Genomic DNA, 17,901 nt, shown 5'->3' on the forward strand with positions numbered 1-17,901 from the left:
AGAAATTGTAACACGAGAAGTCTGTCGATGTCATCAGCCGGCAAGCCAGTTGGAAGGCTCCCCGCACAACCAGTCACTTCTCCCACCTGTCGAGCGGTGCGGCGGATGGGCGAGCGCCTGTGATTGCCTGTCGGTGCAACAGACATGGCAGGCTGCGCACGGCCCCCGGGCAGCGCGAGCCCCGCGCGACTGGCACCGGACAGCCCTTCCACAGTGCGAGCGTACTTCTCCCGGTCGCCATGGCCTTCAGCGCTTGCACCCGCGTGGACCCCAGGGACGGCTGGTTCGGCCCTGCACGTGAAGAGAGAGATGGTGGCTGTCCGCAAAGGCTGATCGGCAGCGCGCTGGGCCTGAGTGGGTGGGTAAGCAGGGGTGGGCAGAGGGTGTAGGTGAGGAGTAATGGGAAGGGGAAGTTATGGTGGTGCGAGAGGCAGTTAGAGGGAGGGATGAGTAGAAGGAGGGGTGGATAGGGAAGAGGTAAAAGGAGAGGGGCAGGGCGAGTAGGGGCAGGGCGAGTGAGAGAAGGGTAGAGGGAGGAACAGGTTGAGGGGAGAGGCAGTAGAGGGGCGTGTATAGGATGGGGTGGGTAGAGGCAGAGCGAGTGGAGTGAGGGGTGAGTAGAGGTTGAGTAAAGGACTGGTCAGGTAGAGGGATGGTGGGTCGAGGGTGAATAGAGGCCTAGAGCTTGAGGAGTGAGCAGGAAATGCTGAGTCCTGATGCAGGCCAAAATGGACACAGCCTGTGAATGCTGACTACATCTCCACAGGGACCAAATAGGTTTCCCTCAGGTCAAGCAAAGGGTGAACTTGAGCTACCTACTCCTGTCCTGCAACATTATCCTCCTAAAGTTATATCCTAAAGTTTAACATTACATATGTTGAAAGAAGAGAAAACATGCAGATGTTGTTGAAAATTTTCAATAAATATTTAGTTCGGCCCTCGACTTAGTCCAAGTTTTTAATTTTGGCCCTCCGTGAATTTGAGTTTGACACCCCTGGTCTAGAGACACTAGGCTTTCAGGTGCATTCTCCGCTAAGAATGCACCTAAAGAAGAGGAAGCTGCCCTTTGACTTGTCATTCAGGTGGCAGCGCTAAAAGCGCAGTACTGGCCACCTGAAGGGACAGCTGCACCAGGATACATATCTGAGCACACTCTGGCTCTTGTCCCTTGGGCTGTCAGATTGAGGATGGTTAGTTGTCAGAGCTGGGACAGCCAGCGCAGGCTATCAGCACGGGGCATCCCATGTGGGATGTCCTCACACTGATCACTCTGCCCCCTGGTGTGGGAGAAGGGGGCTGGAGCGGCCGGCAGGGGAGAAGGGGGCTGGAGCGGCCGGCAGGGGAGAAGGGGGCTGGAGTGGCCGGCAGGGGAGAAGGGGGCTGGAGCGGCCGGCAGGGGAGAAGGGGGCTGGAGCGGCCGGCAGGGGAGAAGGGGGCTGGAGTGGCCGGCAGGGGAGAAGGGGGCTGGAGCAGCCGGCAGGGGAGAAGGGGGCTGGAGCGGCCGGCAGGGGATACCATCCACTACCTGCTCTCCATCAGTAGAATGGGATTCTACTGAACACGCGTGTCTGCGATGGGGTGGAAAGGCCCTTCTGCAAAGTAGTTAAGGAGAACATTCAGAAATTCTGTTCCATCAGCAGCCACTTGGTCCTGACGGCCAGTCCAGACTCAGATGAAAATTATGAATATGACAATTATGAAATAAACACAATGGATTTAAAGCCGCAGCAAAGTGACCGGGCGTCCAGCCTCTTTGCAATACACACATGCTGCCACCTCCTTCTCGTCCTGCTCCCGGGCTTGTGGCTTCTATAATTCTTTGTGCAAACAATTATTGCAAGTTTGGAGTTTTTTCCCTAGTCTCCGCTCTCTTTCTAAATACAAACACACCCACACCTCGTCTCAGTGTTTACAGAACTGCGACTGCGGGCGCAGAGCAAACGAGATCAATTTAACTTAGATTTACATTTTCTGTGTCATTATCAGACTCTAAGGCATGAGCGCCCTGTCATGTACAAATTACTACAACCTGGCTCGGCTCAAACAATAATAAAGCACAGAATTTCGTGTATGGGTACACGATCCTTTATCCAGAACCCTTGAGGGACAGTGTGTTCTGAAATTCAGATTTTTCCTGATTTCGGAAAGCCCACCCGAATTATCCACCTCCACCCCTACCCCCTTCCAGTCGCCTGGCCATCTCCCCCCAATCGCCGGTCAGGTCCCTCAGCCGCCTCCCCCAACTGCCGGTCCCTTGGCCCCCACCCCCAGGCACCGGCTGCCTCTCTCCCCACTTACCGGTTTTTGGAGCTTTCTGGATTTTAGATGTCCGGATAAAGGATAGTGTACCTGAACAGGTGTTTGCATTGATTTTTAACCTGCATTTGGATGGTCGAGAAACCCTACAGAATTGTGCACAGAACTTTGTATAACAGGTGGCTCAAGTGTCGACACTATTTATGATTTAACTGCAAATGCATTTTCGAAATAAATTTGGGTAATAGTTTCTCATACTCACGTACTCACCCACTGGCCGCTCCAGCCCCCTTCTCCTCTGCCGGCCGCTCCAGCCCTGCAATCCCCACACCGACAGCCCAGCCAGCTGCCCCTGCCCTTTCAGGCAGCTACATTCAGATGGCTGGGGAGGCCACTGTGCTGCGGCAATCATCCCTCTCGGAGGAGGGTTACAAAGTTCGCCTCGCAGGTGGCTCCAGTGCATTCACGTGGCCGCACGACAGCCACAAATTGCCAAAATATGCGGCTTTACAAGCGGGGCAATTGGCCACCTGAAAGTGCCTACTGTGTCTGGAGTAAAAACACACTGAAATGCTGAAAGAACTCAGCCTTTCTTTTCAGCGTTCATCAAAGACAAAAGCCGCTTTCAGGAGGAATAGTTGGGAGAATGTGGTTCCGGAACCGGCTGCGGGTGTGTGCGAAGAAACATTCAAGTGGCAGTGCTGAAGGCGCTGTTCTGGTTTCTGAAAAGTCCGCAGCGGGGAGAGGTGCCACGGAGCAAACACCGGCTCCTGTTGACTTTGGCCATAGTCCCGCCTGCTTTCAGGTGCTTAGGGGGAGCGCTCGGAAGCAGAGAATTCACCTACCCGAGGAGGATTGGATAAGTACTCCTTGGGTCAGGGTTCTCAGTTTTCAGGTGGCCTCCCAACAGCCACATTTAGGTATTTTAGGTGGCTTTACGTTGGGGTTCTGGCCACCTGAAAGCAGCTAAGGACATACTGCCAACATTTCATTCCTGAGTCATTCTTCAAGGATAAGCCAGAAGCAGGAAACCTTAGAAGTCTCAGAATTCAGACAGTGCTGGCTGGGGGAGGAATCCAGACCAACAATTCCTCCAATTTGCAGATGGTCTCAGTCTGGCAGTGCACAGACCATGTACAGACAGATCAGCAAGGGAATGGGATGGAGTATTGAAATGGGTGACCACTGGGAGATCCATGCTATTGCAGTGGACAGAGCCATGGTGCTCAACAAAACAATCTCCCAGTCATCTCCAATGTAGAAGAGACCACAACAGGAGGACCAGAAGCAGTAGATGACCCCTGGAGGTTCACAAGTGAAATGTTCTTTCACTTGGAAGGACTTTTTGGGACCCCAAATGGTGGTGAGGGAGGAGGTGTGGGCACAAGTGGAGCATCTGCTGCAATCACAGGGGTAGATCTCAAGGTAACAATTGGTGGGAAGGGAGGAGTAGACAAGGGAGCCACGGTGGGAGCCGCCCCTGCAGAAGGCAGAGAGGAGAATATGTCTAATGGTGGGATCATATAGTAGGTGGTAGAAATGGCAGAGGAGGAGGTGTTGGATGCAGAGACTGGTGGGGTGGTGGTTGAACACAAGAGGAATCTTGTATTTGTTGAGCAAGGGGGCAGAGGGGGCCAGGGCAGAGATGTGGGTAATGGAGGATATGCCAGTGAGCAGAAAGTTGATGGTGGTAGGGGGAAAGCCATATTGTTTAAAGAAAGAGGGTATCTCTGATAATCTGGCATGGAAGTCCTTGTCCTAGGTACAGATGCAACGGAGAAGGAGGAATTGAGAGAATGAAATGGAATCCTTACAGGGGATAGGGTGGAAAGAGATATAGTTGAGGTAGCTGTGGGAGTTGGTGGGTTTATAGAAGATGTCTGTCGAGAGTTTGTCTCCCGAGATGAAGACAGAGGGATTGAGGAAAAGGAGAATGTTGCTAGAGATAGACCAAGTGAATTTGAGATCAGGTTGAAGTTGGCAGCAAAATGGATGAAGTTAAAGAGCTCATCATCGATGCATGAAGCAGCACCAAACTCTTCATTGATGTAGTGGAGAAAGAATTGAGGGGCCTTGCCTGTGTAGTAGGTTTGTAGCATGGATTCCTCCGCATAGCCAACAAGACAGACAACTGGGGTCCATGCAGGTACCCATGGCTACTCCTTTAACCTGGAGAAAGGGAGATGAGTCAAAGGAGAAATTATTGAATGAAGTTCTGCCAGTCGGAGAAGGGTGGTGATGGAGGAGAACTGGATGGGTCTATTAACCAGAAATAAACAAAGGGCTTTCAGGCCTTCAGTATGAGGGACAGAGGTACACAGCAATTGGATACCCATGGCAAACATGAGGCCATTTAGGGAATTGGAAGTTGTTAAAGTGATGGCAGTGTGTGAAGTGACTGCAGGTTTGATGGTGAAAGACGAGGTAAGAAATTATCATGTTTGTGCGATGGAGCTGTAAGGTGCAGAGAGAATGGACGGTAAGGTATTCCGAGATGGTGAGTTTGGAATGAGTGTGAGAAGTGGGGTGGGGGGAGAAAAACATTTCACTTGTGAATCTGCAGGAACCATCTGCTGCATCCGATGCTCCTGTTGTGACCTCCTAAATCAGAGAGACTGGATGCAGATGGAGGATTGCTTTGTTGAGCATCTCAGTTCTGTCCACTGCAATAGGGTGGATCTCCCAGTGGCCACACACTTCAATTCTCCATCTCATTCGTTTGCTGACATGTCTGTCCATGGACTCATGCACTGCCAGAATGAGACCACCCACAAATTGGAGAAACAACACTCATCTTCAGACTGGACACCCTCCAACTGGTTTTTGTTAATCCACCCCCACCCCTTCACTTCTTCCCTCGTTGCCTTCCCCTAGCTCTGTCTCTCTCTTACGGGACATGATAAATTCTTACCTCGTCCCTTATCATCAAATTAACAATTTTTGTTGTCTGGGTTCCTCCCTCAGTTACCATTGTCTGAATTCTGCGACTTTAAGGTTTCCTGCTTCTGGCTTATTTTGGTTATTCCTGGAAGAATGACTCAGGCCTGAAATGTCGCCATCATATCTTTGACTTCTTTTTTTTTCTTTCTTTGGCTTGGCTTCGCGGACGAAGATTTATGAAGGGGGTAAAAGTCCACGTCAGTTGCAGGCTCGTTTGTGGCTGACAAGTCCGATGCGGGACAGGCAGACACGGTTGCAGCGGCTGCAGGGGAAAAATGGTTGGTTGGGGTTGGGTGTTGGGTTTTTCCTCCTTTGCCTTTTGTCAGTGAGGTGGGCTCTGCGGTCTTCTTCAAAGGAGGTTGCTGCCCGCCAAACTGTGAGGCCCCAAGATGCACGGTTTGAGGCGATATCAGCCCACTGGCGGTGGTCAATGTGGCAGGCACCAAGAGATTTCTTTAGGCAGTCCTTGTACCTTTTCTTTGGTGCACCTCTGTCACGGTGGCCAGTGGAGAGCTCGCCATATAACACGATCTTGGGAAGGCGATGGTCCTCCATTCTGGAGACGTGACCCACCCAGCGCAGCTGGATCTTCAGCAGCGTGGACTCGATGCTGTCGACCTCTGCCATCTCGAGTACTTCGACGTTAGGGATGAAAGCGCTCCAATGGATGTTGAGGATGGAGCGGAGACAACGCTGGTGGAAGCGTTCTAGGAGCCGTAGGTGATGCCGGTAGAGGACCCATGATTCGGAGCCGAACAGGAGTGTGGGTATGACAACGGCTCTGTATACGCTTATCTTTGTGAGGTTTTTAAGTTGGTTGTTTTTCCAGACTCTTTTGTGTAGTCTTCCAAAGGCGCTATTTGCCTTGGCGAGTCTGTTGTCTATCTCATTGTCGATCCTTGCATCTGATGATATGGTGCAGCCGAGATAGGTAAACTGGTTGACCGTTTTGAGTTTTGTGTGCCCGATGGAGATGTGGGGGGGGGCTGGTAGTCATGGTGGGCAGCTGGCTGATGGAGGACCTCAGTTTTCTTCAGGCTGACTTCCAGGCCAAACACTTTGGCAGTTTCCGCAAAACAGGACGCCAAGCGCTGAAGAGCTGGCTCTGAATGGGCAACTAAAGTGGCATCGTCTGCAAAGAGTAGTTCACAGACAAGTTTCTCTTGTGTCTTGGTGTGAGCTTGCAGGAGCCTCAGATTGAAGAGACTGCCATCCGTGCGGTACCGGATATAAACAGCGTCTTCATTGTTGGGGTCTTTCATGGCTTGGTTCAGCATCATGCTGAAGAAGATTGAAAAGAGGGTTGGTGCGAGAACACAGCCTTGCTTCACGCCATTGTTAATGGAGAAGGGTTCAGAGAGCTCATTGCTGTATCTGACCCGACCTTGTTGGTTTTCGTGCAGTTGGATAATCATGTTGAGGAACTTTGGGGGACATCCGATGCGCTCTAGTATTTGCCAAAGCCCTTTCCTGCGCACGGTGTCGAAGACACTGAAAAACCCGGCTGAGTCCTTCCGGTATTTCAGTGCGTTTTTACCGCAGCCTATTGAGAATCCTTTGACTGCAGCCTACATGGGCTCTTTGCCTTGAGTCACCAACAACCCGCCATCTGTGTTCTTCAGCTGCAAAACCCCTCTCTGGTCTGCTGCCATGGTCACCATCCTGTGGGTGATCTATTCTGCTTCTCCTTCTTTAACAGGATTGGGGGAGGCTGTCCACCCCATTTTCTGTTGCACTGCACCAGTTCTCTACTTCCCCGGAGTCTGCAACCCCTCTAGGGCCCAGATTCCACTGTCGTAGGATTTTAAATAAAAACATGGTCAGCTCCTTTAAAGGCTATTTAAACCCTGTAGAGAGCCAACGGTAGTCAGATCCTACAGAGGAGCATTGTGTCTCCGCTTCCCATAGGTCCACATCAGCGACAGCGCTACCATTACAGCAGCTCTAGCAACATCAAACACCACTGGTCACAGGCCTTCAGCCTCAACAACATCTTACCACAACTGCCCTCTCTATTCTATGTGCCAGCCAATTTTGTATCCAAACTATTACTGACAGTGGATTCCATGAACCTGCATCTTCTAGATCAGCCTACCATGAGGGAGCTTGTCAAATGCCTTACTAAAGTCAATTACTTCTGCACTACCCTCATCAACTGTCTTTTATAACTTCCTCAAAAATCAGTTCAATTGGTAAGACATGACCTGTCCCTCACAAAGCTATATTAAGAGGTCTTTAATATAGCTCTACCAGAGTGATGGCATTCTTCACATTTCTGATCTCTATTTTAGTTGATCATAAGAGTACACCTGAGGCACTCTCCATGATTAGCAATGCTATGCCTCCAACTCTTTTACCTCCTTCTCTATCCTGTCTAAAACAATAAAACCCAGAAACACTGAGCTGCCAATCCTGTTTCCCTTGCAGCCAAGTTTCTGTAATAACCTCAACATCATAATTCCAAGAATGACCCAGGGCCCAATTTCAACTGGCTTACCTACAATATTCCTTGCTTAAAATAAACACACCAGCTCAATCTCACGTGACCATTCACCCATCCCTCCTGTCCTTTCTTTCAGGCTTGTTTATCCTATCATCTGCCATCTCTTCAACTCCTCCCCCTACAATACCAGTTTAAATCTTCCCAAGAAGTAATAACAAACCTCTCTATGAGGTAGAAAACTTGGCTGAATGGTGCACCAACAACCAAATGTCACCAAAATTAAGGAGCTGATTGTTGACTTCAGGAAAGGAAAGCCAAAGGTATCATTGGGAGCTCAGAAAGGGTGAGAGTGAGTAAAGTTCTTGGGAGTCATTATCTCAGAGGATCTTTCCTGGACACAACACACAAATATTATCGTGATGAAAGCATTTCAGCACCTCTACTTCCTAGAGAGTTTGCAGACATTTGACATCGGAAACCCTGGCAAATTTCTACAGATGTGGTGGAAATGAGCTGACTGGCTACATCATGGTCTGGTACGTAGACATCAATACCCCTGAGTGGAAAGCCCTGCAAAAGGTAGTGGATACAGTGCAGACCATCACAGGTGAAACTCTTCCCACAATTGAGAACATCTACAGCGAATGCTGCCATCTAATAGCAGCAGCAATCATCAAGGTTCCACACCACCTAGCATATGCTCAGTTCTCACTACTATGGGTGGGGGAAGCAGAATGTTTGGCTATACATTTTAATGCAGAACAAATGTTCTTGATGAAAATAGCAAAATAGCAATAATAGCAAATAGGATGCCACAGATAGAACAGTATGAGATGAATGCAATCAAACCAGCCAAAATCTCATCAAATAGAAGTCGTAAAGTGCTAAAGCTAATATTTGTACCTTTTTCAAAGGTACACCCAGATTGGCATTTATAACCTGTTTTAGGGCCTTTGATGAAACCTAGCTGTTAAAAAAAATCAGTCATGGGGTCCTGGGATCTGTCATAGAAACCCCAGTTACCATTGACATTGCCAAGAGGAACCAGGCCTTCACGACAAATTGTCTTTCAAAGAATAAAAAAGTAGTTGCAAGAATGAGAACAGAGTTTATAGGCATGACGAAGCAAAACAAACTATCAACTTCCATCTTGCAAACTCTGAGCAGATGAACACACCAACTCTCTCATTCCGCATTACAATATATTTCCATCTGTAATGTGAAATTATACAACACTCTTAATTCAAAAGGAAGATAAGAGTTCAATTTGAAACCCATGAGTTGTGACAGTTGATGCAAGATATTTTGCACATTTTCTAGTGCTACAAATTTGCCATAGAAAAGTGAACAAAATTGCAGAGAGCATACATCAATTAGATCAAGTTTTAAAATATTATACCTTAAAACAGTAGTTCTCCATACATCATCTTAAGCATTCCTTTACTCACTAAGGACCACCTATAAAAATTCCATGGACTTCCAGTGGCAGGATGAGGGATATTGGGTAGGAATTTTTTTTCTGAATTGGAGGGGTTTTTGTCAAATGCACAACATTGTTTTAGATATTTTGATGTGTCACCTGTAACAACCCCATGAACCATCTGTTCATCACTGGCTGAAAAATCATGCCTTAAAGTACAGTATTCCAGATACATGCAAAAATAAATTCAACCCACAGTTTTAGTACAAGCAACTGCAACTAAAATAAAAGCAATTCATTCCTACCTTGGTTGTGATGTTTCCTCATACATTTTCTCTTTCCCTTCCTTGAAAAGGCTAATAGTTTGTTTAGTTTTCTTAAGCAGGTTCTCCATGAAGACCCTGAAGTATTCATTTTCTCCAAGGGCTTCCATTTTCCCTTCGTATCGATTTAGAATCAGGCGTAAATGCTGGTATGTGTCAGGCAGCAGATCAAGAATATAAGGAGGACTGTTTTTCAGTCCTACCTTGGGATTCTGACACAGTCTGACCACCTACAATGAGGAAAAAAATGAACTAAGGAATGTGCAAATAGATATAGGACATAAGAGAATGCAAATTAAACAATCAGAAATCATTACCAAAAGAAATCATCCATTGTAATCAATCAGTTGCCTTTTTAAAAAAACCTGAGAGAGCGCCAAAACAGCAGTCCTAATTCATTCTTGGCCACACTCCTGTGGAATATAGTTTATTTTCTTAAGTCACATTGAAGACAAAATCTGAGGTATATTTAACAGCCTGGTTTATGTTCAATTTGCTATTCTAAAACCAAGCTCATATAGATTATTTAAAATGTAATTCCTGTTTACTGCAAAAAACTTTGAAATCTAACCAGACTTTGAGAGACATCCAACCCTCATTTTTGCTGTTAATTACGAGAATAGTTTTAAAATATCCACCCACTTACAAATTAAGAACTTATTTTCAAAAGTACAATTTAATACTGTTTACTTCTATTTTTTAAAAAATATCCAAATTATTCTCATCTCTTCTGCAATTCTATTTATCCATTTGTATCTATTTCTGCTCTTTTGACTTATAGCTTCATGTGTTGATTGAAAAAAACTTGGTTGCACAAGATCTGTGCAATGATTTTCCCACTACACTAGTTCAGTCAAGTGTACCAGACAAAAATAGCAAATGCTGGATGACATAAATTAAAATAAAAATATTGGAAAACGCATTTAAATCATGTATCTGGATAGATAAAATGAATTAACAAGTGTTTATGCCTTTTTCTGTTTTCACAATATATATGTTTACAGAGCATAATTATACAAATATATATATATTTAGACTACAAAAGTGGCAAGGCTGTAAGAAAAACAAACACTTTACTGCAGTAAAGCCAAACTAGACTTCCCATCAATGAACCAGAAGTGTTCCCTTGCTACCTAGCCACTGCAACCACATCAGAAATCTAAAAGCAAAATTCTGTATCGTTGCAATAGGTTATTTGACTAAGGGTCTCCAGACAGACCATTCAGGCTTTATCAATCCTCTGAAATATGTACAATTTCTTCCTCTGGTTACAAATTATTTCATATATACCAGTACATTCACTGTGTTTTTAAAAGCTTTTATGTAATTTGCTTTAAATTATATTTCTGATATACCTTTGTACATTTCTAATCCACAAGATTTCTAATTCTTTCTATGTTCAACATTTTATATTTATTATCTATTTTATCTTTACAAAATCTTCTCACTTTACCACATTAAATTTTACTTAACCAATCAAAATTAGAAAACAGATTGCCTTTTAAGCATCATTTGTATCCCTGCCGATTCTTTATAAAATGATCTAACCAGCCCTTGCTAAAATTATCCTCATAATTTTGGTCAACAGGAGTTGGGGAGGGGGGCAGGGCAAACCGTTGAAGTGATCTAATTAATCGATAAAGGATTCCAACCCAAAATATTGAATTATCATTTCTATCCATGGATATTGCCTGACTTAGCCTCTCTTTGTTTATTCAAGGTTCTTGCATCTGCAGTTTGTTTCTCTAATATAAGTGAACTTCATGTGTTAGTTTGTGCAATTATTTAAAAGCTGCTGGAAGTTGCTTAATGAGGATAGGAGTGGCACAAACTGGGCAGTCTATGAGATTAGATGAAGCCCTATAATGATTTTTTAAAAAGCTATGGATCTGTACTCCAGTATCACATTAAGGCAGAAAAGTTTTAGAGTTTGCAAGTGGTTGAAAAAAAGGCAACTCATTGAATTTCTGTTAGAAGAAACAAATTAACACTAAGCATCATGCATCATGTCCTGATCTCATTATCAGAGAAGTGGGTTGGAGGACAAGTCACTGAGGTTAACAAGGACAAAGTTGCACTTCTATTTTTCAACTTCCCTGCTCAGCACAAGGGAAGTACACTTAGCACATTAAGTCAAATTTTAAATAATATCAATGCATTCAGAAAGGTGCCTGCAGCAGATGCCGTGTGATTCAGGGGAAATAAAAATTCATGGAATTAGCAAAATTAGCAGAGATTAAGGCAATTGCCACTTTGGAAGGTAACTACCAAATGACTGAAAGCAAGAAATAGCAGAAGGTATCTCAATCATCATGCCTGCTCCATCATTCAAAAAGACTGTAGTTGATCTTTTAACTCAGCGTCCCTTTCCTGCACCAATCTAACATTTCTCTCAATCCAAAAGAATATATATATATATATATATATATATATAATATCCAAAAATCTCAATCAGCAACAGAACCTCCACAGACCTTAGGTTGAAAACTCCAATAATGGAATTATCACTCCTGAATGGCCAACAACTTCATTGAGGCTCTGACCACCCCCTCCTGATTTACACACCCCAGCCAGGGATGTACCCTGATAAGACCACTAAAATGACCTCTTTAACAATTAGTTGCACCCCCAAGAGTGAGGCTGCTAGTTTCCCCATTAGCCTGATGATGGAGGGGTAGCAGCTGTTCCTAAGCCTGATGGTGTGTGCTTTGTGGCACCTATACCTCTTTCCTGATGGTAGCAGCAAGAACAGAGCATATGCTGGGTGATGTGAAACCTTGATGATTGCTGATGCTCTTAGATGGCAGCGCTCCCTGTAGATGTTCCCAATTGTGGGGAGAGTTATACCTGTGATATCCTTGGCTGTGTCCACTACCTTTTGCAGGGCTTTTCCCATACTATATCTTCATGCAGTTGTCCCCATACCAAACAGTTTTGCAGCTGGTCAGCACACTTTCCGCCACACCTCTCAAAATTTGCCAGAGTTTCCGATATTATACCAAACTTCTGCAAATTCCTGAGGAAGTTGAAGTGCTGTCATGCTTTCTTCATGAAGCTATTAGTGAGTTGGGTCCAGGAAAGATCCTCCAAGATAGTGAATTTCAAGAATTTAATTTGCTGATCCTTGCCACTTCTGATCCCCCAATTATCATAGACCTCTGGTTTTCCCCTTTCTGAAGGCAACAATCAGCTCCTTAGGTTTGGTGACATGAGTTTGAGGTTGTTGTTGGTGCACCATTCAGCCAGGCTTTCAATCTCCCTCCTGAATGTGGACTAATTGCCCCTTTTTATATAACCCACTACCGAGGTATTAAAGAGAAAATTTGTAGATAGTGTTGTCATGCTGTGCCACAAAGTCATAGCAAGTAGAGCAGTGGGCTAAGAATGTAACTCAGTGGTGCTCCAGTACTGATGGAGATTGTGGAGTTGTTTTTACCAATCCTCACTGATTGTTGTCTGGCGATGAGGAAATCCAGGATCCAATTACACATTGGGGTGTCAAATACCAGGTCTTGGAGTTTCCTGATCAATTTTGAGGGGGTGATGCTGTTAAATGCTGAACTGTAGTTGATAAAGACAATCTTTGCTATCCAGGGGTTTGTGTAGTCACTGAGGTGGCAATCGCCATAGACCTGTTGCTACTGCAAGAATACATTGGTAGGTTGGTCAGCAGAGATTTTTAAATATTCGGCCAGTTACTCCGCCCGGACAAGATGTTTTCTTTGGATTCACTCTCTTGAAGGCAGCACATATATCATCCTTGGATAGATATGGACAGGAGAGGATCATCAGGGAATATGAGGCTGTGCAGTAGTGGCTCTTCCTTGTTCTTGTAGTCAAATCGGGCTTAGAAGGCACCGAGTTCATCTGGGAGTGAAGCTTTGCTGTCTCCTATTGTACCAGATTTGGTTTTGTAGAATGTTACGTAATTTCTTGTCACAAATGTTGGGTACATTTTTGTTCAGAAACTCCATGGCCTGGGAGATAGCTTTTCAAAGGTTATACCTGCTCCTTCTATAGTGATTTAAGTGGCTTGTTTGAAGTTTCAGCTCGTTCCTTATTTCCCCATCGAGTTCCAATAAATTTTCAGTTCTTGAGCTATCCTATTAAAATTTGAAAGAATTTCAACTTCCAAAAAAAGTTAATATTAAGAAAACTCAAACAAAAATCTATCCATAAATCAGACCCTGGAAAATAATACCCTATGGGATAAAGGATGTTGCAATGTAGTACTTACCATTTCCCATTAAAAGCTACACTAAAATCAATGGATATAGAAATAGCCTTCAGCAGTTGGTGTAAATACACAATGCCTTTAACCCCATGGTGATTAACAGGAGCCTATGAAGGTCTTGTTATATTAACTAATCTAATTTCCGGTTGTAAAAGTTAAATTTTGTAAGACCAACTAACATAAGGACCATCTCAGCAGGAGGTCATATATCAAATTATATATTACATTGCTCTTACAGAAAATACACTAATAAGATTCCCTAAAACATCTATTTATAGGAACATAGGAAGTAGGAACAAGAGTAGGCCAAAAATGGCCCATCGAGCCTGCTCTGCCATTCAATACGATCATGGCTGATCTAATTTATGACCTAACTCCACCTACCTGCCTTCTCCCCATATCCCTTAATTCCTCTATTATGTAAAAATTTATCTAACCGAATTTTAAATATGTTTAATGAAGCAGCCTCAACCACTTCCCTGGTTAGAGAATTCCAAACATTCAATACTCTCTGGGAAAAACTATTTTTCTGTCCTAAATCTATTCCCCCGAATCTTGAGACTGTGTCCTTTCGTTTTAGTTTCCCCGGCCAGCTCAAAAAACCTTCCTACATCTATCCTATCCATACCCTTCATAATCCTATATGTTTCTATAAGATCTCCTCTCATTCTTCTGAACTCGAGCGAATACAATCCTAGACAATTTAATCTTTCATCATAAGTCAACCCCTTCATCCCAGGGATCAACCTAGTAAACCTCCTCTGGACCATCTCCAAAGCCAGTATATCTTTCCTCAAATATGGAGACCAGAACTGGACACAGTACTCCAGGTGTAGAATCACCAGTACCTTATACAGTTGCAACATTACTTCCCTACTCCTGAATTCAATACCTCTAGCGATGAAGGCCAACATTCCATTTGCCTTTTTAATAACCTGCTGCATCTGCAACCTAACTTTTTGCGATTCATGCACAAGCACTCCCAAGTCCCTCTGCACAACAGCATGCTGTAGTTTTTCACCCTTTAAATAATATTCAGCTCTTTTATGTTTCTTGCCAAAGTGGATAACCTCACACTTACTAACATTGTACTCCATCTGCCAGACCTTTGCCCACTCATCCAGCTTAACTATATCCCTCTGCAGACTCCCTCACTACAATTTGCTCTTCCACTCAATTTGGTGTCATCCCCAAACTTGGCTACACCACATTTTGTCCCCTCCTCCAAGTCATCAATGTAAATGATGAACAGTTGTGGGCCTAACACCGACCCCTGCGGCACCCCACTTACCACTCTCTGCCAACCTGAAAAACTCCCATTTATCCCGACTCTCTGCCTCCTGTCAGACAACCAATTTTCAATCGAGGCCAATTTACTTCCTCGGACTCCACTTTCCTGTAACTTACTGATAAGTCTCTTGTGCGGCACCTTATCAAACGCTTTCTGAAAATCCAAATATACAACATCAACCTGTTCCCCTCTATCCACCGCACCCATTATATCCTCAAAGAATCCTAACAAGTTTGTCAAACAAGATCTTCCCTTTCTAAAACCATGCTGCGTCTGCCTGATTAAACCCTTATGTTCCAAAGGTTTCACTATTTTATCTTTAATGACGGCTTCAAGCATTTTTCCAACTACAGACATCAAGCTAATTGGCCGATAATTTCCAGTCTTCTGCCTACATCCCTTCTTAAAAAGTGGTGTGACATTTGCTGTCTTCCAGTCTGCCAGGACCTGCCCAGAATCCAAGGAATTTTGGTATATGACCACCAATGCATCAACTATAACTTCTGCCATTTCCTTCAGAACCCTTGGATGCATATCATCAGGACCAGGTGATTTGTCTGGCTTTAGTCCCATTAGTTTCTCCATCACTACTTCCTTTGTAACAACTATTTTATCAAGGCCCTCCCCAACATTTGCATCCTTAACTCTGCACTTGGGCATGCTGGACGTGTCTTCCACCGTGAAGACTGACACAAAATATTTGTTTAATGCCTCGGCCATTTCCTCAGTTTTTGCTACCAGTTTTCCTTTCTCATCCTCCAAGGGTCCTATGTTAACTCTGGCCACCCTCTTCCGTTTTATATATTTATAAAATTTTTTGCTTTCTGTTTTTATATTTTGTGCTAATTTACTTTCATAATCTTTTTCCCATCTCTTATTACCCGCTTTGTAACCCCTCGTTGTCTCTTAAAGTTTTCCCTATCTTCCAGTTTCCCACTGCTCTTTGCAGCTTTGTACACCTGCGCCTTCAATTTTATACTCTCCTTTATTTTCTTTGTTAACCACGGTTGATTTTTCGCTCTCTTGCTGCCCTTTTTCCTGACCAGAATATATTTTTGTTGAGCATTACAAAATATTTCTTTGAAAATCTTCCACTGTTCCTCAACTGTTTGATCAATTAGCCTGTGCTCCCAGTCCACTCTGCCCAATTCCTCCCTCATCCTATGGTAGTCACCCCTGTTTAAGCACAATATATTAGTTTTAGATCTAACTATTTCCCTTTCCATCTGAATGAGAAATTCAATCATACTATGATTGCCATTTCCCAGATGGTCTCTGACTATTACATCATTTACTCTACCTATCTCATTGCACAACACTAGATCCAGGAGAGCATTTTCTCTTGTGGGTTCCTTAACATGATGCTCAAGAAAGTTATCACGGATGCATTCTATGAAGTCCTCTTCCAGACTCCCACGACCAACTTGATTTTCCCAATCTATTTGGAAGTTAAAGTCCCCCATGACTACTGCCGTATCATTATTACATGCCTCACTTATCTATCTATTTATTTCCTGTGCCACTAAACTATTGTTATTTGGTGGGTTCCATAACAACAGCACTGAACACTGATAATCCAGGTAAACAAAGGTTTCTGATTAGAATTTGAGAGATTTGCATCTCTGAACATAAACCATAAGCCATTAGAAAATTATTTCATAAAGTCTTAACTAATTCAACTGTTCAAGCTTCAGTTGTGCCACTCAATGTAATTTAAACATCCATGGGATATTAACAATTATTCTATTTGTTTACTTTTATACTCTAACAGACCAAGCCAGCTGTTGTTCAAAAGTGTACAATCCAGCATCAACTCGTAATCCCAATTTTTGTACATTTAAAAACTGCCAGCAGGCTTGAAACTCCTTAACAATTTGAGGATTATTGTTCCTCCTTCAAAACTTTACCAAGCCAGATTAACAGAATGGAAGATTTCTCTCTCATCCAATCATTAAATTTAAAGGGTTTGGTCCATTATTTGTGGGCAACCAGATACAATTTGAATATTAATCAAAGGTAACTGATCCTGAAAATCTGCCAAAATGTTGGAACTAAAGTATACTATTGGGGCAGAGGAAAACAAATCATTCAAATGCATCCATCCAACATTATTTCTGATCTGGAAAATTTACCCATATATCAAGTAGAAAGTATTATTCAGAACATAGACATCTCTTTCCTACAAGTCCATTTTGAAAGCAGTGAAGTTAGATGGCTTAAAAAGAATCACTTGGTTGAAAAAATCCAATCTATTATATATTAACATCTATACATTTTATCTTTTCTTTATCAGATGTATAGACTTCAACTATTCTTACTGTGAGAGTTTATTCACCATTCTTTGCCCATGAGAGGGCAGATGAATACATTTACCATACATTGAATGAATATTAAGTTCACAAACTATCTCAAAGTGAATATTTGTATTTGACTAAGTAAGCCCAATGATGGGGTTCTACCAAATAAGCAATAGGAGCTGGAGGAATAGATATGCAGGCAGATTATGCAAAGATGTAAAAATAGGGTTATTTCAGTGGATGATTTTAAATTCCGTAATATTGAGGCTCTCAGAGTCAGGGGCAGAGATGAGGCAGAATGTGTTAGGTTCATCCAGATGGATCGGGCTAGAAACTGGGGAAAGTAGATTGGGGGCATATGCTTAACAATAAGTTCACATTTAACACGAGTCTTTTTATATTCTTTATGGTCTTATGATCTAAAAGCAAGAATTCAAGAACAACATGTTCCTATAAAAAGAAAGAGAAGATGGCAAACTAAGGAGGTATGGGTCAATGGTTCAGGAACCTTGGATGACAAGAGATTTTGTAAGTCAGTCAAAAAGAAAAAGGAAGCACAAATTTATGAAGCTGAAATCATATAGGCCTTTAAGGAATATAAAAGAAGTCGGAAAGAACTTAAGCAAGAAATTAGAAGGGCCATGAAATGTCCTTGGCAAGTAGGATTGAGCAAAATATCAAGGCATTTTAAACATAT

At 43.5% G+C, this 17,901-nt stretch overlaps 1 protein-coding gene across 2 annotated transcripts in view; it reads right to left on the minus strand.

The window, feature by feature from the left end:
- The window catches only part of cbl (Cbl proto-oncogene, E3 ubiquitin protein ligase), a 197,167-nt gene that overhangs the window by 135,122 nt on the left and 44,144 nt on the right, over positions 1 to 17,901 (minus strand). For both annotated transcript variants that reach the window (XM_069894666.1, XM_069894665.1), the window contains exon 3: positions 9,365 to 9,612. In XM_069894666.1, the coding sequence (XP_069750767.1) occupies positions 9,365 to 9,612 (248 nt within the window). The remainder of the gene's footprint in view (positions 1 to 9,364; positions 9,613 to 17,901) is intronic.

Source organism: Narcine bancroftii, chromosome 8 (assembly GCF_036971445.1).
Source record: "Narcine bancroftii isolate sNarBan1 chromosome 8, sNarBan1.hap1, whole genome shotgun sequence".
Taxonomy (NCBI): domain Eukaryota; kingdom Metazoa; phylum Chordata; class Chondrichthyes; order Torpediniformes; family Narcinidae; genus Narcine; species Narcine bancroftii.